General features: G+C 42.5%; 6 protein-coding genes across 6 annotated transcripts; 3 read left to right on the forward strand and 3 right to left on the reverse strand.

Moving 5' to 3' along the window:
* Positions 1-7,918: 7,918 nt before the first annotated feature.
* Positions 7,919-10,224, forward strand: FOMMEDRAFT_159509 (kinase-like protein; the record flags this gene model as incomplete). Its single annotated transcript, XM_007269698.1, has 9 exons — positions 7,919-8,107; positions 8,213-8,422; positions 8,479-8,630; positions 8,690-8,749; positions 8,808-8,879; positions 8,933-9,055; positions 9,108-9,322; positions 9,375-9,479; positions 9,527-10,224. The coding sequence occupies 9 exons, from the start codon at positions 7,919-7,921 to the stop codon at positions 10,222-10,224; spliced, it is 1,824 nt and encodes a 607-aa protein (XP_007269760.1).
* A 927-nt stretch (positions 10,225-11,151) lies between these two features.
* On the reverse strand, positions 11,152-12,436 carry FOMMEDRAFT_92266 (lipase; the record flags this gene model as incomplete). The annotated part of the gene is made up of 6 exons (XM_007269693.1): positions 11,152-11,273; positions 11,342-11,688; positions 11,745-11,858; positions 11,945-12,014; positions 12,087-12,155; positions 12,208-12,436. The coding sequence occupies 6 exons, from the start codon at positions 12,434-12,436 to the stop codon at positions 11,152-11,154; spliced, it is 951 nt and encodes a 316-aa protein (XP_007269755.1).
* A 931-nt stretch (positions 12,437-13,367) lies between these two features.
* FOMMEDRAFT_142460 (uncharacterized protein) lies at positions 13,368-14,234 on the forward strand. The gene is made up of 2 exons (XM_007269699.1): positions 13,368-14,083; positions 14,133-14,234. Exons 1-2 carry the CDS (start codon positions 13,391-13,393, stop codon positions 14,151-14,153), a joined length of 714 nt encoding a protein of 237 aa, XP_007269761.1. The 5' UTR covers positions 13,368-13,390; the 3' UTR covers positions 14,154-14,234.
* Positions 14,235-14,328: 94 nt separating this feature from the next.
* FOMMEDRAFT_112230 (uncharacterized protein) lies at positions 14,329-16,126 on the reverse strand. The gene is made up of 6 exons (XM_007269700.1): positions 15,940-16,126; positions 15,832-15,870; positions 15,619-15,762; positions 15,390-15,545; positions 15,112-15,331; positions 14,329-15,053 (listed from the first exon to the last, which is right to left on the reverse strand). The coding sequence occupies exons 1-6, from the start codon at positions 16,066-16,068 to the stop codon at positions 14,389-14,391; spliced, it is 1,353 nt and encodes a 450-aa protein (XP_007269762.1). The 5' UTR covers positions 16,069-16,126; the 3' UTR covers positions 14,329-14,388.
* Positions 16,127-17,329: 1,203 nt separating this feature from the next.
* On the forward strand, positions 17,330-19,588 carry FOMMEDRAFT_159513 (alpha/beta-hydrolase; the record flags this gene model as incomplete). Its single annotated transcript, XM_007269701.1, has 14 exons — positions 17,330-17,395; positions 17,445-17,510; positions 17,564-17,685; positions 17,731-17,834; positions 17,888-18,149; positions 18,201-18,224; positions 18,283-18,301; positions 18,352-18,409; positions 18,463-19,006; positions 19,062-19,096; positions 19,175-19,206; positions 19,265-19,290; positions 19,342-19,402; positions 19,454-19,588. The coding sequence occupies 14 exons, from the start codon at positions 17,330-17,332 to the stop codon at positions 19,586-19,588; spliced, it is 1,554 nt and encodes a 517-aa protein (XP_007269763.1).
* Positions 19,589-19,963: 375 nt separating this feature from the next.
* FOMMEDRAFT_22424 (aromatic compound dioxygenase) lies at positions 19,964-22,266 on the reverse strand. Its single transcript, XM_007269676.1, has 4 exons — positions 21,002-22,266; positions 20,815-20,946; positions 20,688-20,761; positions 19,964-20,631 (listed from the first exon to the last, which is right to left on the reverse strand). Exons 1-4 carry the CDS (start codon positions 21,390-21,392, stop codon positions 20,098-20,100), a joined length of 1,131 nt encoding a protein of 376 aa, XP_007269738.1. The 5' UTR covers positions 21,393-22,266; the 3' UTR covers positions 19,964-20,097.
* Positions 22,267-22,786: the final 520 nt, after the last annotated feature.

Here is a 22,786-nt window from a genome sequence, read left to right on the forward strand (position 1 = left end):
ATCTGTTCCATGTCCCTCAAAGCATTCTGAGTATCCTAGTAGCTATAGTAAGAGTATATGTGTCTCTAATTTAGATTTGCAAACTACTCACTTGTTTCTTTGAATTTGAAGGAGTACTAAGTAATGTGAGGAATGTATTAGGGTGATCAAGCCCTCAGTTCCAGTTGTCAAAGCCTAGCAGGTTTATGGAAAGGTGGGTTCAGTCAAAAATGTGTAAGGATAGGTATACTAGCCTTACACAAAGATTCTCTCTTTACTAGCACACTCAACTACTGACTAGGATAACCTAGTAATCAAGTACTGAGAAGGAGAAAGAATCCCCTAACCCTTAGCTCGAAAACCCTTTATATATGTGTATACATGTGTAGTAGGATACAGGGTAGTCTAGTGAACAAAAAGGAAAACACTCACAAGTACCTACAACACATGTTGTGTAAATGCACAGGTAGTGTAATTGTTACAATTAGTGTACAAGTGTAAGGAAACTCACTGTTCCTCACAAGAGAATTCTAATTGCTCTTAGTTCACTCAACTACTGACTAGGATAACCTAGTACTTGAGTGAGGGGTCAGGGGAAAAGAATCCCCTTTACCCAGCAATCAATACTGTCTTTTATAGGGTAGTACATGTGTAGATACATGAGAAGGAAGTGTAACTAACTATAATGAGAATATATGTGCTTGTGGGTCCTACTGTACAATGATCTGACACAATCAGTAATGTAGTAATAATAAAATACAAACCAGTAAACTAAATCCTTACACTTGCCCTCTAGCATTTAGTCCTAAATACTAAAAATTAGTAAAAAAGGCAGAGAACTTACTTAAAGTAACAGTTAGTAACAAGTAAATAATAAAATACCTTGCCCATACATATGGGAAACATTGTTATAATGTAGTACTGCCTCTCTGAAGTGATCCAAAGTTGATCCAGTAAGTATTAAGACAGTGGTAGTGTTCCAGACAGTGAGTAGCATGGTTCTAAACAATGTGAAACTAGATAAAACATTAATAGAATTAAACATAGTCCATATTACTGTATAGTCAATTAGTAGAAAAGTTTCCTCTTAATTGTTACTATTAATACAACACTTTTTAAAGGGAATCAGTAGAGTTCCTAGGGAGATATGGTGTTTCAGCTCTTGAGTATTCTGAGACACACAGTATAGATTAATATGTACAGAAGTGGAAATTCTGGCAGTGTAGTAATTACAAATATTCTCTTCTCTTATGTCTTTAGGAAGTGTAGAGGTAAATCCCTGATTGACAAAGCTATAGCCTTCTTCCTTAATAGAATGTATTAGCATTGTGGCTTCTAGCTGACCTTGTGTGTTTCTCTGCTTCTGTAGAATAGTCATACAATAATAGATAGTAGAGATGTATTTTGAAATTCCCTTACTATGTTCTTGATTTTTCCAATAGACTAGTTCCTGCAAATGTAGTGCCTTGTGCTTGTATTGGTAGAATGTGTCCAAATGTGTACTCTTTTGTATGTAATAACAAACTGTGATGCAACACTGAATATCTTGTTAAGCCTAATGTTTAGATACTAATTGTAGAGTACAATGTAGAGTATAATATCTGTCCTTGAATGAAAATATCACCTTGAATTTAATGAGATTGTAAGGTATGAGTCTAATATTACTAGATATGTGTGTATATGTACAGTATCTCAGTGTGTAATGAATGTCCTACTATGTTCTTATACTGTTTCCCTGTGTCTTAACTTGTTTGTGTCTTCATAAGTTGACTGATTTGATTCCTGAATTGTCTGAGTATACTTTCAATGTCTCATAGTGTGATGTTCTATCACAAAATGTCTAAGTAGTGTTCTCTACTTTCTTGAGTGTCATAGCTGTCTGTATACTACATTGTTCCATGTATGTCTCAATGAAAAGTCCTGTCTGTATGTACAGTAGCACTGTCTGAAGTCCTGAATGTATACTGCCAATTCTCTGTTCATTTAGTAAATCTGTGTGTAGATCAATACATTCTAGCATTGACTTCCTGTCTTTCTGTGTACTTGTCCTTGTACTAATGTATTCTTTCCTTGTGTACCTATTGTGTGTCCTGTGTTCTGTAGTACTGATACTGTCTAGTACTGTGAAGTCCTTTGCAAAATTGTTTTGTAGCAATCCAAGTAAGAAAATTGTATGTTCAAACATGTAGGTTGTATGCTCAAAGAGTGTGTATACAATGTAATGTGTGTGCCTCTTGCCCTCTCATTAAAATATGACTTCATTTTCAGTGTAAGACATTTGGTATAGTTCTAAAACCTTTCTAGAGTGTTTGGAGAGGTCTTCTGTATGTTTTTGTACTTCAAACTAATTGTAACTACTCATTCCTAGAGTAGATTAAACTGTATCATTGTTTAATAAATGTTCTAGAGCTTCCTGATACTCTATTTCCTTCTATAGCATTAAAATATCATGCCTGAATGCTTGAATAGTCTGTTTGATCATTACTAATTCACTATCACTCTGATCTTTACTAGCTGTATGTGTATTACCTTTGCTTTCCCTTAAAGCAGTGTAATAATCTGTTTGAGCAGATTAAGCAGATTGAGCAGATTGTCCAGGTTCTAAACCTGTTCTCTGACTTGAAGTCACCCTCTAAACTTCTGTACTTTGTTCCATACAAAGTATATCCATTCCTGATCTCAGTAGTGTCTTACTATCATTATGTTACATAGATCATAGTGGTTCTACATCCTGTAGGTTGTAATTGTCATCCTGTAGCTTGAATAACATAATTCTTACTATGTATCCTGAGTATATATACACTAGTGCATCTGTTTGAGTGCTTGTAATACTTATAATATGTCTGATAGAGTGTCCTGAGTCTATTCTAACGAATGCTAACTGTCTGAAAGTGTATTTCACAATGTAATACCTTATGTTCTACTGTAGATATAATGTATACTATAGATCCTTGTACTTTAAGCTGGTCTCAATGTTTCTGAACAATTCTTCATTATGAACTGAGTAGTTTCATAGTGTAATATCTAATTGTACCTTATAGAACAATGTTCTATGTGAATTACTTTGATTGTACTCATTACTGACTGTTTCTTCAATCCTGAAGATAGAAATGTGTGTTCTAATGTCAACTAACATAGTTCCTTTATAGTACTCAATACTAATCCTGTATCTCTTCCTGTACTGAATAGAATTGACTGTGTATACATATGTCTGTGTCTTTCTATTACTGTCAATGTATCTCCATGCCTAATACTTATTCTGAAGTAGTATTATTGTATTCTTAATGTATATACACTTTTCCTTACTCAATGTACTGATTTCTGTCTTTCAATACATAATGTAGCCTTCTAACTTAATAGAATACCTGTGTGAATTGTCTAGATTGAAATATTTCTTAGTATCTGAGAGTAGTTATAGTTTATAGTCTAGTAATACTTGATAGATTGTCCTGCTTGTACAGTTTACTATTTGTATTGTCTTGTAAACTATAATACTATCTGACTGGTTATATTCCAATCTTCTAACATTCTCAGGTCCTTTCCTAATGTCCTAGTATGTATTCCTGTTGTCTGTAAACATCCTGTATTTCTTAAGAGTGTTGTTTTGATTTGTGGCTCTAAGAATTAGTAGTAGTGTCTCTAAAGTGTCTATGTATGTATTGCCTTACACTTATAGCATCTTAGATTCCTTGAAACAATAGTTGTATACATGTTTCCTAGTCCTTTCTATGTGCCATACGTATCTATAGTCTTGTAGAATCCTTTCTACACTGTATGCCTATACTTTCAAGCATAAAATGTTATTGTATGCTTTATACAGTTGTCTGTACCTTAATGTAGCTATCTGGTACTGTTTCATATAGTTCTGCTTGTTTGCTATACTATTCCTTAGTCCTGTAGTCCTATAGAGTCTTGAATATACTGAATTTGCCCTTTCAAATGTGTTGTTTACATGCCTGAACTTGTGTTCTGTTGTAGAACTCTCTTGTTCTATTACTAAATCCTTAGTATTACCTTTACAAAGTATCCAAATCAATAAAACATGTATATTTCTGCTAGATATGTAAGAATCTGTGTCATAGTCTGTAATCAACTCTAATTCTATGTAGTTCTTACTGTCCAAGTTGTCTACTAACTTATCTAAAGTAGTGTAACTAATACTGACATTACTAGATGATAAACAATCATTCTGTACATTGTTCAATCTGATTGTATTATGAGTAGGACAATTCCTAGCTAAGTGGTCATCTTGTTCACAAATAAAACATAGTTGTTTCACTCTCATTTCATCCAATTTCGATTGGGAATAATACTTAAAACCTGTAGCATATGTTCTGTAATTGTTTCCTGTCTTACTTTTATGCTAGTCATTGTTCCTTAATGGATAATACAATTGCCTGGCCTTTCCTTTAGCATTTACACTGCTTGTATGTGTAGTATCCTGACTAGAGTCACTGTGGTCTGAATCATTGCTTTCACTATCCTATAGAGTGAATTGATTGTTTCCTGAATTATTAGAACTGTCTATATGCAAATAATCACTCTGAGAATCATTACTATGTCCTTACAGATAGAATTAATGTCTAGAATCTATATACTATTTGATTCCTATGGATTCATTTACTTTCTCAATACTTTCAAGCCTATCCTTGAAGATTGAATAATTTACAGTGTCTGGATTTAAGCAATCTAATTGTAATTGCCTCTGATACTTGGAATTCAATCCATACTATGTCTGTCTAGTCAAATCTTACTGAGAAATGTCTCCTAAACTTGTTGCTTTTATCTCTAGGTCATACAAATAATCCTGAATGTTCCTATTACCTTGTTTTAAAGTATTGAACTCTTTCCACAGTATTTCAGCAAAGTTGGAAGGGAAACAAAAGTCCATAAGTCCTTTAAAGAACTGAGCAAGTGTTTATCTATACTCATAGTTTGTAATCTTTTGTAAATAGAAATTCATTACTTTTCCCTTAATAAAACCTAGCATTATCCCTACTTGGCTCTTAGGGAAATGATAAAGTCCTGATTGTTTTATATACTAATTGACTTTAATAACAAACTTTGTGTACTTCTACAAGTCTAGTTCACCTGAGTATACTGTAGGAGCTATTAGTTCTGTACTACACATCTGTATCTTCAATTTGAGGAGTTCTTTGTTCTGTTTCTTTCTCAAGTGTTTCTTACACTTCTTAGTAGCTTCAGTATCACTCGAATCAATGTCTGATAGTTCAAATAAAGCATTACTTTGATTATTATTATTATATGAAGAGGAATCTGAATTATCACTATTTGGGTCTGATCCTAAGTCAAAATTTCCCTTTCTCTGTATTCTAGAACTCTGTATCACTCTGTATACATAGCTATTCTTTGTTAGGCTCTCTGAAGGTCTTACTGATACAAATATACCTTTCTAAACATTATTCAATACTTTGCTATGCTTGTGTCCATTGTTTGTCCTTGAACTACTGTTTGAGCTATTCTTATACTTGCTACACTCAATATGTAGCTTTGAACTGTGTAGTTTGTTACACTCTGAATCAATATTGTTCTCACTAATACTACTAGTGTATGCCTTGCCTAGGACTGCTTTCAATTGTAAAGTATTGCTATAGGATTGTTTGTTCCTTTTATTTTTGTGAGGGATACTCTAATGTCCTGAAAAACTTAATGTTTCTATTTAAGACCATATATATTCAGGTATTTTACTTTCTCTTTTATTCCTAGACCTGGCTAGGGTGTTGTATCCATTATAGTAGTCCTGTACATTGCTCCTGTGTAATGTGTAGTCAATATCTACTATGTATGAGGTTAAACACTCAATTTTGTAGGTGTATACTTGATTTTCACTCTCTAGATCAAGTACTAATCCTTATAGTTCCAATTTGTATTCACTTTTGCTATCCTCAAAGTACTGTTCTGTCAATACAATGTCTGTTTTGCTTGAATAGTCTGAATCAATTTTACAATTGTATTAAATGCTTAACAGTTCCAGTTTTTGTTCTGTTCCTTGTACTTTGTGTTTTCCTTTTACTTTACACTTTCCTTTTGCTTTCTGTGAATGCAATTGTTTGTCTAGACTCTTGAGTGTTTCTTCTACACTCTTAGATTGATAGTTATGATCTCTATTGTCTGTAGGTACTGTAGCATGTCTGGCTTTTGTTCTATAGCCTACCTGAAGTGTTTCACACTTTTCTGTTACTATACTATTAAGTCTACTCTTGTTTGATGAAGGAGTTGCTTTCTCCTCTTCCTAATACATTCTATTGTACTTGTATGTTCTCTTATTCAAATCATTAATGTCTATTGAACTGTAGAATAGGCTGACATGTTCTATGTCTATCTTAATTGCTCTAGCTCTTGTAATGTGTCTAAAGGTCTTACTTACCTTCTGAAAGTCTTGTTCCTTATCAAATCTCTGTAGTTTCAATGTCTGACTCTTCTAACCTTTGTTACTCTTGTGTTCTGAGTCCTGACTACTTTCTTTACTGTCTAAAAGGGTCTTAAGTGTCTTACTACCCTCTACATTACTGTTGTTAATGTGTTTCCATTCTAAAGTAAGTACACTCACTAGATACTTATTCACACTCTCACTGATACTAACTATATACACTCTGTAACTCTTATACTAGCTTGCAAATTCCTTAATGCTTACTGTTAGCTCTTTATATTGACTTAGTGAATCCTTGAACCAAATTGCCTGTCCTCTATCAAGTGAATCCTCAAACTTGGTAGTCCAATGTGGCTGCTGAGTCTTGACAAACGATTCCCAGAGAGTACCCAAGTCCAGACATTAATACTAACATGCTAGGAAGTAAGTCCTTGTCTCTCATAGGTTGGAGGCAACCAGATGAACTTATTCCAGGTAATAAGTCCTTGTCTACACAAGGCTAGAGGCACCCTAATAAACTACTACATACTAATAATGTAGAATTAAGGTATGTAACTGTACTAGCACATATAGTTAGACAAACACACACTGTAGAGCAGACACTAGCAAGTATTAACACTACTAGGCTTAAAGAAATAACAAATAGCAGTACAGAGAGTAGAAATGCTCAGACAATTGGATTCAAGGATTTGTCCAATCAAGTACAAAAGGTCAGGTTTGAGGATTCAACTTACTAAGTACAGGCAATTAAGCTTGAGGATTTACTCAATCAATTTCATAATCAATAACTAATGGATAATCTTGTTGTTCATTGTCTGTAAACTTGATACACACCTATTTGTTCCTTTTTGCTGTCACAGATGCCTGGTCCTTGACCCATCCAATCAATGTAAACCTCTAGCATATCCAGCACTAGTCTATATTAATATGTGTTAATGTGTTCTAGAAGTGTTTCACAGTATTCTGAAGCATTGTGAACCTACTAGAGGCTAATCCAGTAAGTAGTCTCTGTTTCTACTCGAAAATCATAACTTTACTCACAAAAACTTTCTGATGGGTACTAGACAACAAGGGAGACCTAGGGTTAATCAGACCCTTCAGTTCCTCAGTGTCTAGCAAGAGGTTTTGGTGCTAGGTGGGTACAGTCAAAAATATGTAAGGAAACTCACTGTTCCTCACAAGAGAATTCTAATCACCCTTAGTTTACTCAACTACTGACTGGGATAACCTAGTACTCGAGCAAGGGGTCAGGGGAAAAGAATCCCCTTTACCCAGCAATCAATACTGTCTTTTATAGGGTAGTACACGTGTAGATACATGAGGAGGAAGTGTAACTAACTACAATGAGAATATATGTGCTTGTGGGTCCTACTGTGCAATGATCTGACACAATCAGCAATGTAGTGATAATAAAATACGAACCAGTAAACCAAATCCTTACAACAAGCAACCGTGTCATACATATAAAAATACAGAAGTCAGACGCATTGTGACCGAACCCAACTTCACTGTCTACGAAGGCGGGCACCCGGCCATCCTCGTGCCAAAATGACCGACTGGCCTCCCATTCTGAAGCGGCTACCTAATTTGAACGTCCTTGAATTGCAATCTGGTCTCGTGTCGAAGGTCTATGGCGCATGGACACAACCCAACCTTAGCCTGACAACATTGGTACCTAGAAGGCCTCACGCCATAGTTGGTGAACCAGTGCAATCTGGTGCTTTCGGTGCCGTATATGTACGATGAGTATATCACTCTCTCCAGTTTATCCAAGCTCATGTACAGTCATGCCTTGCGATCACCACGACACTAAAAACTCAACTTCAACTTCAACGTCGCTAGAGAGTGGGGTACGATAAACTCAGAAACGAAGTAGAGGAGTCCCAAGGTCACAAGAGCGAGATCAACACAGAGTTTGCAGCTAAGGTGGTCTGGAAAAACAGGAGTATAGATGGAGAAATGATGGATCAAGATCAAAAAGACGACATGAAAGTGAAAGTGCTGCAGGAAGCTAAGAACTTGATGGAAATGAGCCGCGAGCATAGGCATATCGTGCGCCTCAAAATTTTTATTTCCTGCTACGAATAAGAATAATACTTTGTTTGCAGTTGACCTGCTATGGTGTGTCTGAGAATAATGAATATTGGGTTCTTGTAACAGAATACGCTCAGCTGGGGGATCTCTATGACTATTATGACTGCCGGAATGACCCTGCACATCGCAGTCATCTCTTTGGTAGTCTTATGCCTCAACATTTCAGGTATGGTTGAGCCTTGTCAGACAAACGGGGATGAGTAGATGACCAGACTTTTCATATAGGCAGGTATCTAAAGCAATTGCATTTCTGCACCATAAAGGATTTATACATCGAGACATCAAGTAAGTGGAATAATTAATCCAATGCAAGCCATGCAGTGCAGCTGATCATCCTCTTTAGATTAGAAAACTTTTTCTTATGTCTTAGGGGCAATCCGCCAAAAGAAGTCGTTGTTCTCGGTGACTTAGCATTGTATGTCAAGTATCACCTTTATCTTGCAGTTGCCATTGACTTCCCTCTAAAAGTTTAGTAAAAATGAAAAATGGCGGAGCAGAGGGTGAATATGGATCGCCAAATTATGCTGCGCCGGAAATGTTGCTGCATGCCGATAAACCGTATACAGAGGCAGTGGACATGTGGTCCTTGGGGTAGGTTCTATCGGTTCTATTTCATCTGATGTTTATCCTTACCTTTTCCAAGAGCAAATATGTATATTTTCCCGTCCGAAAACTTCCTTTATAATCACGTTGCAATAGAGCTTGGAGAAGATCCAGATACATATGCTCCTCAGGAAGCTGCACGCGAAATAGTAGAAAGCCATAAGAAATCAAACAATGGCTCCAAAGGTTTGATTGACGTACTCCTGAGTAAAGATCCGGAAGGACCATCATGGGTAAAGGAAATGACTCCTGAAGGTAAGTCCTATTAGTCCATAACAGGTAGTAAGGATGTACATCATTTCAGCAGCAATCGATTTCATGCGAAAATGCCTAGAGCCGGATCCAATCAAAAGAATGTCTGCGAAAAAGGCGCTTGACCACCCTGTAACTTCTCAATCCCACTCGTATGATAGTTCGCATTACTAACACTAGACATCGTCTAGTGGCTGAATATTAAAGGTGAAAAAGAGGGCATCGGTTGGGACTATGATGCGAAAAAGGAGTTCAAAAGACTCGCAAAGGTGGTTGCGGATCCAGAGATACGTGAAAAATTGCGGAGTCAAAGCAGCCAACCTGGATCTCGACAGCAATCACATGGGTCAACTTCAAATAGAACTGATCATCAACGGGAGGGCCAACCAAAGGATGTTGCCGTCGGACACCACGCTCCTTCTCAGACTTCCACGAGTCGTACTCAAAGCAGAGTTCCGAGTAAATCAGAGGCTCATGCTACTGCAAATGGCTCTGGTGTTGGAAAAGATCAGACAACTCCTACCGATCGCACAACGAGCAGGGTTCTGAGTGAAGCAAAAGAACATAGAACTAAAAGTGGTCTTAGTACAGGAAAAGACCAGACAGGTCCTACCGCTCGCACACCGACTAGGGTTCTGAGTGAAGCAAGAGCAAATAGGACTGAAAGTGGTGCGAGTGCAAGACAAGACAAGACAGCTCCTGCCGCTCGCACGTCGAGCAGAGCTCAGAGTGAAGCAAAAGAAAATACAACCATAAGGAGACCAAGCCCAAAGAAAGGCCAGACAGGACAGATTCATCACCGTGTTGCCAGCAGTAGTACGCCCAATCCCGGGCCAAGATCCGAGAGTGCTAAGAAGAGGGAAGAGGCAACACGCTCTAGGAATAATAGTCAAGTTGTTGAATGAGAGATGCTGGTTTAGGAAAGTATGGACTTGCAGGGTCATGTCGAGATTATATAATTTTGATCTACCCATGGCAGAATATACATGGCTATTGAACCCACTGTTATATACAGTTGAAATTGACCAGAAATATTACGATAAAAAACGATTGTAATTGCGTCTACGTCTGAATAATAAAAAATACCCTGAGAACGTATGTATGACTCGGACATCTCTTTTCAAACGTACAAGGGCGAAACGAGATGTTCATTGTACACTCACTGTCAACACTAGTACTTACTCCACTTCTGGATGTCTGCTTGAATAGGCGATTTACGAGTCAATAATCCGTTCCATCGGATTTCATCCATGACAATAGTTGTAAGGCAAGCCAGCGCCTACAGTACCAGGATGATACTGCTAAAGACCCTCAACGAGATCTTTCGCCAGAAGCCGGGATCAAGTGTATGCCTTCCTACTACCTCAAAAATTCCTCATTGATTGTACCTGCCTGTAACTATCGTAGATGAGCCTGCATAGCAAGACCTAAAGAATAAAAACTGGTTCATTAGTACATGCTGGAACATCATGGTCACTTTGAATAAAATATACCATGAAAGGATAACGGATTGACACTCCATAATACAGTACTTTGCCAAATGTTGTTGTCTTGCTCGCGTATTCAGGCCTCTACCGCGATTAGCAGTCTGCCGACTTATGCTGTAGGACCAATTTCGTCTTCACGCACTAGTCTGGCAGAAAACTGAGAACTTTGGTGTATAACAACCTATCTACGCCGCATGGCGAAAATCCCAGAGCTGACACTTAAATAAAGGCAATTATGCACGGTACAGAAAAGTCCCAAATAAGATCTAAGGTCTATAAATAAGAAAAAGAATAAAATCCCCGATTATATCAGAATGAGCCTACGGAGTCAGTGATGATCAATGTTCAGCAACCCATCGTAACTACATCGTAAGGACCATCATGGTTCGAGAGGTGCCCTTCAGCGACCGCAGAGAAGAAGTCAGATACGGCCCCAGTACTGCACTCGTTAGAATCGTTATCCTGGCCTTTAATAGTTGTCAACATCAAGCTAATCAAGCTAATCGGTTATTAAAAAGGAACGGGTAGTGCTCACCAGGACACGCTTTCCACTGGTTTGAGTCCTGGATGCGTACCTCACCCGAAGGGTGATGAAACTCCAAGAACCTACCAGGAACGATCGGAATAGGGTCTTCTTTATTTGTCACATGCGTGAGGTCGGTGACATGAGAATCGACATAGTCTGCGAAGGCTTGGTTCCCGACGCGTGGTAGACCGTAACCAACGTACTTGTACTTTGTGCCGGAAGGTAGGTGCAGTGGCAAGAAGACTGAATCGAGTAGTGCTTGCGCTGCACCGAGCGAGTGCCCAACCATCGTCACACTTGCATCGGGGTGAGCAGAAAGAGTGGTCTGCACAGCAGATAGCACATCCGGTGCCACTCTGAGAAGTAACATTAGATTATAATTCCATATAATGATGTAGAAAAACATGCGGACCGGGCATGGGAGTCTGCAAATCCATCGTGGACCTGGATCGAATCGTCTATACCCGGAAAAAGATTTGGATCAAGATTAACCTTTACGATGTCGGCATCGGTCACAAGTGGGATACTATCAAGTTAAGAACAAACAAGGTATCGGGAGATTTAATTTTTAGCATCAGCACCTATATAGTTCCATCAGATTAACATACGTACATCTTGTCTTTATCAGTACCCTGATGCGCGACGACAAGGGAGTTGAGAGCGGGATCGAATCCTACGTACCCTGGATTAGTCAAGGGCAATTATATCAACGTTAGAAATCTGATTCCGCTGAACGAGCAGACAATGCACTGACAGAACTGATCGACAACTCCATCACCTCCTGATGCGGTAGGCTCAAATCCGGGATTTGCGTCGCAGTTTGCTAGGTCTTAGTTGAGGCAAGGCAGTTCGTGGGGAGATATTCCTGTTCATACCTCCACAGCTCCAGTTCCTCGTTACGCTCGGGTTACAATATGCCGCACTGGCGAAGAATGAGAACGGCTTGAACGTAGAGATTTGGTCCATCAAAAGCGTAGTGATCGACTGGCGTCTCGCAAGTCGGTTGAAGTCAGGCCCAGTTCCAGAAGGAAATAAGGGCGTTGAATGAGCCAGAGAGAAAGCTGCAAATGCAGCGACGAGAATTGAAAACGAGAGACCGGCCATGTCAGATTAGTCGAGTAAAGGAGCGTAGAATTTATACAAACGAAAGGCAAAAAAGCGCGGTCTCGGACCACTGACGGAGAACAGGAAGATGTATGAGGGGGCGACGAAGCGGCGCCTCAGGGGGCACAGAGCGCTGACCCTAGCGAATATCAGCAAACCTATTTTAGAGAACCCGAGATGGCTAGGCCAGTCTGAACAAGAGATTCAAGTTGAAGGTTGACTGATCCCACTGCGGCGCGGGTGTTCTTGGATTGCAACAGTAGCTGTGCATCACCGGGGTTGGCGAAGCATGAGTTCCAGGAGACGTCTTGGTGATCAGACATCACACAGCCGTTAGAATCCCGAGCCCTGGAGACAAGCTATTCGCGTCGAAGGAAACATTGAAGGAAAGATGCATCTATCATGCGGTCAAAGTAAGTATGATCTTTTTCGGTAACGTGAGAGCTGTCTCGACTTTGAGCTGTGAGAAGACTGCAATAAATGAGAATCAAAACCCAACTCAGCAGGAGAAATCTTTTGAGGGAGAATACTTTCGCACCTGAGACATATATTCACCAAATCGAGCTGATGCTGACAGCCATGGGTCAAAATCATCAAATTGATTTGGTAATCCTGCAAGCGACGACCAACTAAAACCACGTGTGCACACAAAACGAAAGGCTTCGTAAGTTCGCATCTGCCCTGGAGACAAGCTAGCATTCATTATCGCGACAAGCCTGCATGTGTTACTTGGGGCGTACGATAAGTAAGTACTGACAAACCGTGTCGACAAGTCAGCTGCGGGAAGAACTCTATGTATAAGTGACAGGGACACGACAGGGTAACTCCACGTGATAGTGACAATGGGTCCACCCAACTGAAGCGCGTTTCTCGTGTCTCGTGCTTTTCTACACTCAATCCAACAATCCTAACAAGGTGCTCCTCTCCACAATGGCACCCTCGAAGATTCAAATAATGTCATCAGAGGCATCTATCGCACCATGCGCATCGAGCCCCCAGCTCATGCCATTTCACATAGGATATTCGGGCCCTGCTCCTATAACCACATTTTTTCGTGTTGGAGAACTTGACGAGGAATCGCCGTCTGCTCCATCAGACGGTTGTCCTAGTATTGTCGCGGTTAAAGATGCGGTGCAGAACCAGAGCGACTCTTTGCCCACGTTTTTGAAAACAAAGATTAGAAAACGGCTCATCGCAGCATTTCGAGGACGTCGCGTTGTGGGCACCGAGGTTTCCTTACCGGAGGGGTATACGGGTCTTGTTATGATTTCTGCTGCACCAGGGACGTCAACTCTGGAAATGAGCCCTATAGGCAATGATAGAAAGGAAAACGGGAGAGTGAACGGAAGCGCTAAGTTCAGACGGAAAACAGCTGCTCGCGGGTCCAGACGGACGAAGCCCATCGATATTGATGACGACGACGGTGCTATGGAACCCAAAGATCGACGCTCGCAAGAGATGGACGCCGACGATGCAGTACATCAGTCTTTGATTTTGCACAACGACTCGCATGAAGGTGAAGTCAGAACATTAAAGGCGACTCAAACGTTCCGATCTTTGTTGGTTTGGAACGCTGATATTGCCGTCGACGAGGGCCGGGACGAGTACATCAGAGCTCTTCGAGAATGGGCTGCTATAGCTGCAGAGGTGTGTAGATCTTTTGCCCACTTCCGTGGCTCGAATTAACTTCTCGTAGATTCATCGTACAGAGGATTAGCAACCCAGTCCTGGTGTCCATGTAAATACCGATTCATGCTTCGAGACTATATGCCGCCGGCTTCAACCTCCATCATAGCTCACTACACACAACCCAGCACCCAGAAACGTTTTGCACTTTGCATGTCATGCATGAGATTGACACCGACAAGATTTGCAAAATAAGTATATTTTAGATGCAAAGAGATTCACAGCAATTGACGAAATTAAAATACAACAAAAGCAAAAGCGAATTCCTAAAGCTCGTCTTTGACATGTTCTTCGTGCTCTTCAGCTGTTTCAGCAGATGGCTCAACGGGAGGCTCTGGTGCAGGTGCGCTCCTCTCTTCTGCATCAACCTTCTCAGCCGCGACGGTCTCGGCTTCAGGCTCAGGTTCAGCCTCCACTTCAGGTTCGGGCTCCGATGCGGCCTCGGGGGTCTCTGCTGGTGTTTCAGTTGCTGCTTCAGATACAGCTTCGGTGGCTGTCGCGGTTGCGGAACCGGCTGCTGGCCCGACGTTAGCGTCCATCACTACCTGACCCGCTTCATCCGTCATCGGCATTCTGACCTTCTTCGACTTAGATGAAGACGACGAAGTTTCCTGGCTCTTTGCATCCTCCTTTTGGCCTTCCGCTTTCTTGCCAGCAGATGGTGCACCACCCATCATGCCAGGGTATCCATTCTTTCCATGGAAGTCCTTCGCACTGCCCTCTTTTACGGCCTTCTCAAAGTCGATCATGTCTGCAAACCCTCCATGAGCAAGTTTGAGCATCTCTGCCTCTTGTTGGCGCTCAATTTCGAGCTGTTCTGGGTCAGGAATGAACTCCTCTGCTGCTGCCGCTGCATTCAATTCATCGAAGTTGGCGCTACCGTCGAGAAGAGAGTCGAAGAACCGTGAAAGCGAATCGTGCTTCAAGATGCCTGAAGGATCGATAGATAAGCTCTGTGAACTTTCAAGAATTGTAAAGAGTATACAAACCCATGAATTGCCTGGGTTTCGTCTCTCCCGCCGGCCAAATGAGAACTTTAGAATCGCCGTCCTCGCCCTTTTCGAAGCCAAGTTTAACCGAGCTCTTCCCACGTCGGTCCCGATGTGAGAAAAACTCCATGTCATCGCCATACTTGTTTGCGAGCGTTGACCATAAGAGTGGCATCTTGTTCGTCTTTTTCATGAGCAAAGCACGGTGCCTTTTCATAATCTATCATCATGAAAAAAAGTTATTAGAGTTGGTTGATTGTTCTAAAGGGATCAAGTACCTTTTTGTCGTTAATTTGGCCCTCCAAGTCCTCAATATAGTGAACCTTCTTGATTTTGTTTGGGATACCACGTTGGGCAAAGTAATAGAATTCACTAGCAGATCGCTGAGGTCCATCAAATTCAATTGGCTTCATTTGCTTTCCTCGAGGATAGAGCTGGACAACGGAACAAGAATGTTAAGCACAAATGAATCCAAGGGTTGGCAGGGCGAGAATCGAGTATTCTGACCTTCACAGTTGGGAATCCCTTCACGCCTTGGTCAGCACATAACCGTTTGTTGGTTGCATCGTCACAGTCTACTGCATACATAGGTATGAGCGGATGGAGGCCAAGAGCAGCTTTGCTATATTCTGGAGCCATTTTTTGACAATGCTATGTTTTACTAGTTAGATGATTTTCCGACAATGCACGAACTGCTTCGTGAGAGAGTGGAAAACTCACACCACACCACGGTGCGATGAACGCGACGACAGAAGTCATCTAAACGAAAGCAAATAATTTCTTTCAGTCATAAATACAGAGATTGCGTCTTTAGAGAGGCATGCATACGTTCTCCTTCATGGCAGCCTTGAATTCTTTGTGCCCGATCATCTTCACCTGCGAATTCTTAGGGAAGAGGGCCCCGGTAACAAGATTCGGCGCGACCGCCAGAGACAGGAGGAGGAGTTGCGGCAACATTCTAGCTTCTCACGACGCGTAAAAGGCGTCAACGTCCTATACGATGAGCACCAGACGGAAGGAGGGAGAAAGGTAGGAGAAGGAAGTGTGCGGAGAGCTGCGGTGCAGACGTGTCCAAACGAATATCTACTTATAAGCGCGGTTCCGTGGTAGCACACCGCCGATCCCACGGTTAGCGCAAAGTGAATACGTGGAACTCGGAGCACGCGTCCATTCCTCTGATGTTCTCTCCCACTCTCAATCAATTTCTCAAACCCGTTCGCCTAAGTGGTAGGTTCGTGGGTACGTCGTCACCGGCCCCCGAATGTAGATGCCTTCGTGCGAAAGGCAGTTTGGTGACTTGCGAATATACATGTATGGTATAGTAAATGCACAAAAATAAATACTTGCTGCGCTGACCTGGTCATCTTTGCGGGACTCCTGCCTTGGCTACATGTATACTTCATAATTATTCTCAATGGTATTCCTCGATAACATCACAAAGGTACAGAATTCTCAAACTGAAAAGGTTTCAAGACATTAATATTGCCACCTCTAGTTTTTATTTGTTCGTTCATTCCACCCTCACGCTCCTGCTGTGCTGCTCCGAAGCAACCGGTGAATAGTATGGAATTTGAGTTTGAGTATCATACGATTGCATGAGGGTATAGAAATTGAATACATGCTGTCATGCTACAACGAAGCACTTACATAAGCAAGAAAATCGGTAAATGATTGACGGTTAGGCAATACGAGACAAACCTGCCCAGTGCACACTGCACAGGCTACGGATCTATGGCACTTCTTCACTCCCAAATGCCTATGTCTTAATATAGAACAGGTCCAGCAAATTACCCGACAAATGTACATCGCTTTTTGAAATGAACACGCTCCAGTTTACACACGCTCCTTTAACGATTCAAATATTGTTCGACGCGAACTCTTAGCAACATCAACTGTGGGCAGCCTCCATTCGCTGTGCTTCTTTTGAGGTGGATGCAAAGCTATATATTTAATGGTCTAATCTGACGATTCGGAGTGTGAACACTGCGTCGGATGCGACTCTCTGGAGGGTGAGACATGGCTCCCTGCTGCCTCTGGACTCCAAAGGTCTCGGGTTACGGCTTCCGAAAACATATAAATTCTGTATTTGCGCCTGGGTACCTCATCTTTCAGTCTATCATCTGTATAATCTAGCGGAATGCACGGGAATCAATACTCACTATCAGCTTTCTCCGCTGCAGGCAGGGTAATCACGCTCTGCCTCATTTCATCCTTCACTATGACCTCCATCGTCTCTGCTCGGGTTATTCACCGCCGTGATGATACAACATTCAACTGGACCACAGTATGTTGGACTCATTTTCTGGAATGAACCTGACTAAAGTTGGTGGTAGCTTACACCCTCAACGTCTTTGAAATGGACGAGCTGCTACGATAACTACTACTGTAGCAGGCTCTCGGTGAGCTTACTGACATGATAACACAGACAGGCTAGCCGCTGAGATTTTTGAAGGTGCCCTTACGCTACTCTGATCCCTCCGGGAAGCAAGCAGCCGTAGCATTGGTTAAGCTGCCATCTAGCTTGTCCCCCAACGATAAAGGCTACAAGGGACCTGTCCTAATCAACCCTGGTCTGTATTTTAAACATTTATGACATTTCCGCTAACATGTTCGACTTAGGCGGCCCTGGAGCATCTGGTGTCGACTTGGTCCTCAAATTTGGAATAATATTAGTGAGGGCGTTGTCGGTACGCAGTTTGACGTCATAGGCTTCGATCCTCGAGGTAATTTTCCTTTAGCCCATCATGTTGAGGCGAATTAACATTTTCGCATTCAGGAGTTGGTTATACGACTCCGCCTATATCTTTCTTCGAGGATTCCGTCGAAGCTGGAACGTTTCTCATTCAGCAAGTTCAGGATCTGAATGCGAGCGTGACGTCGATTGGCAGGGTGTATGTACAGACTACGAATCTTAACAAGCTTGCGCTTGAGCGTGCCAAAGTGGTGGCACAGACAGTGACAACCCCGACGGTTGCACGGGATATGCTCAGCATCATGAAGGCTGCTGGACAGGAAAAGCTCCAATATATTGGATATTCGTATGTTCTTATTGCGTTATTAGTAATCTTCACCATCTTATAAGAATTGAGCTATGGGACTGTTCTTGGAGCGACGTAAGCACCCTATTCAGAGCTTCCTTTTCCGTAAATGACATTATTGCTGGTGATTTAGATTCGCGGCGATGTTCCCAGTAAGTCATTTAAGTTACCGTTTGCTGTGCTTTGATCGACGTGTTACCAGGATAAAGTTGGACGTATTGCCCTGGACGGTGTTGTAAATTCTTGGGATTATTACAAAGGTATTTGAGGTTTATGCAAGAGTATCTGGAATGCAATGATTCAGTTGCTTTAGGGAATGCCACGAGCTGGCTTCTTGACGCAGACAAGTGTTTCACTAGTATTCTTGACGCATGTGTGCAGGCGGGCCCAAAGTTATGTCCCCTTTACGAAAAGTGTACCAATCTCGTCCTCGCTCGAGTCAATCGCATTGTGGACAAACTGAGAATGACACCCGTTCCCGTCTTCAACCAAACCGCATTCGACTCCGGTCTCGTTGATTCTGCAACAGTCCAAAAGCAGATCTTTCAAGCTCTTTACTCGCCGTACAATGAGGGTGCGGCTCTGGTGGCTGCACTTGCTGCTCTTGAGCAAGGCAATGGAAGTGCCATCTATCAGGGATCGTTTCAAGACCAAACTCAGCAGTTACTGGAAGAAGATACACCACCGCAGACTAACGGGACTTCTGCGTCCGGAAGTGAGACATTTCGGGCGATTTTTTGTGGTGACAAAGTCTCGGATGATCCTGGGACTGTTGATGACCTGAGGGAGGCATATCGTGAAACATTAGCAGTTACACCCTTTTTCGCTGGGATTGCAGCCGCTGAAGATACCTGCCCGTAAGTCATATATCCATTTTCTTACATTATTTCGGCATAATTAATGTCATATCAGGGGCTGGTCAATTCGAGGAGATGATCGTTTTAAAGGTGAGTCGATTACACTCTCAAAAGGAATCGCAGATTGAGAAAATGAATACCATCAGGATCTTTTAATCAAAATACTAGTCATCCCATATTATTTGTCGGAAACTTCGCTGGTAAGTTCAGATGTATCAAGAATAGTCAATTTCATTGATAGGCATTTTGGTTCGTTAGACCCGGTTACGCCCCTGGCAAGGCAAGTGCACATTGTTCTCTTCGATATTCCTCGCTGCTAATAGATGTTTCTGCAGCGCTTTTCTGATGTCAGAAAGTTTTAAAGGTTCTGTAGTGCTCACGCAAAACTCGTCTGGAGTAAGTTACTACGTACTTTCGTAGTTAGCCTCTGTACTCATTTCCCCTAAGCATACATCCCCAGCTGCAAAGTCGAAATGCACCAGCAAGATTTTGCGTGCATATTTCGCAAACGGTACACTACCCGAGAAAGGAACGGTGTGCCAGATCGAGAGCTCCATTTTTGGAGAGTCCCATTCATCATAGATTTCGGGACGTAGTTTACGACGAAGGGTTATTGGAAGCGACTTGCGAACAGGGTGTATCCGAAATCGTACAGAGGCACAGCGGCTTTAAGTACAGACTCCTTCGATGAGCACGGCATAGTAGTTTTATTATTTATTCTTGAATTATTAGTTGTTATGGACTTTTCAATTTGAGATAACTTATTGCATGATATTTGTGTGGCCACTAGGATTAAATTTCACTTGACGCCCGCCTGTAACGAATATTATCCGCTCCACTGGGCCTCCAGCAGCTGTAACAGCATCAGGGTACAACACTAATTGGTTTTTTTTTTGACTCCAGAATTCGCAATTAAACCACTACATTCAGTTTATCTTTAGGTACTCAGAATGCTCGCCAGTGACATTATCAATTACGCTACCAACTTACACTAGGAGTACAACTGCAGTTACAAATTAATTATCCAAACCTTCTTATTGTGGTATATCTTGACCTCCTTCCTTCGCATGTTCTCGTCTCGAGGTAATCGCTTAAGCAGAAGCAGAAGCAGAAGCAGAAGCACTCGGAGGTGCACCACTGCCGCTTGGAGCGCTACCACCGCCAGGCGCACCGCTGTCAGGATTCTCAACACCACCATTTTCCGTGTAGTATACTGCAGGAGAGACATCGTAAGATGCAGTCGTGTTGATTCCGAGCGAGCTCCACGCAAGGATCCCGTCCGTAATATCGTCGCCGAGGAGAACATACTCCATAACCGGGTCAATGACATCCGCTTCTTCCGATAAGATCGAGTCGTCCGTGTTCTCCGTCAGGTCCTGCGTATTCGTACTATACGGAGACGTCGCTTCGACCTGGCTGATAAGGTCCTGATCGAAGAAGACTTGGCCGACGTGCGAGACCGTGCCGCCTGTGTAGGTGCTGTTGTCGTTCAAAGTACCGTCGGTTTGGTGGACCATGACGTGGATATGCGTTGCACGAGATGTGTAGTGGCCGGGGAAGATGGTGACGAATTGAGCATAACCCTCATCGGATGTCTGTTGAATACCTCGCAGGAACGTTGTGTTCTAGGATGGTGTTTAGCTATTGTAGCAACCCTACTAGAACAGAACGGTTAACTTACGATGTTGGTGGCATCATTTGTACCGACGCCATTGCCGTTTGCAACGACACCGGAATACACACCAGTCGCGTTGGCTAATTAAACATTTAGAATCAATGGATAGTGCGACTTCGGTACAGATTCTTACCATGCCAGAAATCCATATACAGGCCAGAGACCGGTTCACAGGTCTCCACATCAATGAGTTCGATATCGGCATATAATGGAATACCACTCTGGTCTTCCGTGATATTTGAACGGATGAGCTCTCCGTCAACAACTGACAAGGATTAAATTAGGTCATATAGAATTGTAATGGAGAAGAGAAGACGAACGATAAGGGCCCTGAGTGACTTCTGGTCCGAGGACACACGAGCTATTGCCATCGAACGGATCAGAGTCTGCAGTAAGGCCAGTGGTATTGGACTTGTGGGATGTATTGAGAACCGTGTCCAAGTCGCGCTTGCCGACGAACGATCGGTCCGTATCAAGACCACGCGCTTTACGTGCCTTCTCCGCAAAGGCCTTGCGACGAGCGATTGCACGTTCTGCAACACCACCACGTGCCCTCAGCTTGGACTGGCATCCGGCAAGCGAACGGCGAGCAATGATCTGAAACTCATTGCGCCTAGCCAGCTCGGCCTTGGAGAGCGAATGCGGATGGGCGACTGCGGCAGTAGCGGAGAGGATAGTGACGAGAGCGGAGAGAGAAGCGAGGTTGACCATGTCTGTTGAGCTTTTGTTTGAACTATTGAGGTGAGGAAAAGAACGTTTACTTGATGGTCTACATGGGCTGCATTGGATCCCTTTTTATACGGATAAGTGACAATACATCCGGGAGTAGAGAAAAAGTTGTTGAAATGTTATAGTATTGATTTCTGCGTCGGACGCCGAACATAACGCAGTGACTGAGATAGCTGTCCAATAAAATGGTGCGTATTTGGCTGCGCAACATGGATTGCCTCTACCGAGTTGTCTTCGTCTTGGCACCGAGGATTTGCATTGAGGATCGACGGCTCCCGCGCAGTCTCTTCGTGGCAAATCCCATGTACAGGATTTGTTTTCAATGCAATCTGTGTGCCAAGCCAAGAAACAGAGGCCTTTGGCGGAAAGATAATGCGGTGCAGCCAGGAACCGCAGCTGAGACGGCCGCGGAGCCGCGATTTATTACCATTTAACCAATAAATTTGTTGGTTTCGGCTAGGACGCCGAAATATGCTGATGCATATGTCCTAAAGACCAAGGAAACGCCCGCCAGAGAACATGCATTATGTGTATTCGGGAATGCATCGTTTTGAAGCCTCGTATGAACATCATGATCGTCTGCCCGAAGGCGATCGTGTATGAAGGACAAGACCACCACTTGCATCCCGTTAGACATAGCTAGACTAGAAACGTTGCTTGGGCACGTCCCTGAGATAATGGAAGCAATGTTCCTATCATCCTCACGCCATCTGGGTTCCGAAGCTTTCGACAGGAAACCGGTTAGACTGCTGTCATAATGGATGTGAAGGCAGGTGAGTGACTTGGGAAGCCACATCTGCGACGTTCGCATGCTAGTTACGGTCAACGCCAGACATCGAAGATGATGTGTTTTCGACAGTAAGGATGGGATGCATTCATTATGAATCATAAGTTCGTCTTCCTTATCTGTCGAGCTTGTCGTGATTGAGAGTGATTCAAGTGACTGAAGGCATCGATAAAGCTGCTCTACTGACTCTGGATCCTCTTCCAATTCCTCGGGCTGTTCTAATGCAAAAGATAGGTTTGAGATGGCTGTGCCTTCGCGAGGGCATATCAAGCACGAGAAACATGGCCAATCTAAAGAGTCGATGACTGCAATTGATTCAAGGCTCCTCGGCATGTCTAAGCCTTGAAGCGCCTCTGCACCTTCACCGTTGCTACTCACGGTATCCAGGACCAAACTTTTCAGATTTTGTAGTGCTGAGACTGTGACGGTAATGTCTTCATAGCAGCCGTCCATATCTCCGACAAACCATAACCTTTCTAGCTTTGTGAGTGTGCGGATTTGCTGAAGAACATCCAAGAATCCGGGCTCCTTCGGTTTCTGTACCTCGACGTCAATATAAAGAGAACACAGGTTGGGAGAGTATCGGAGA

This window comes from Fomitiporia mediterranea, assembly GCF_000271605.1.
Source record: "Fomitiporia mediterranea MF3/22 unplaced genomic scaffold FOMMEscaffold_10, whole genome shotgun sequence".
NCBI lineage: Eukaryota > Fungi > Basidiomycota > Agaricomycetes > Hymenochaetales > Hymenochaetaceae > Fomitiporia > Fomitiporia mediterranea.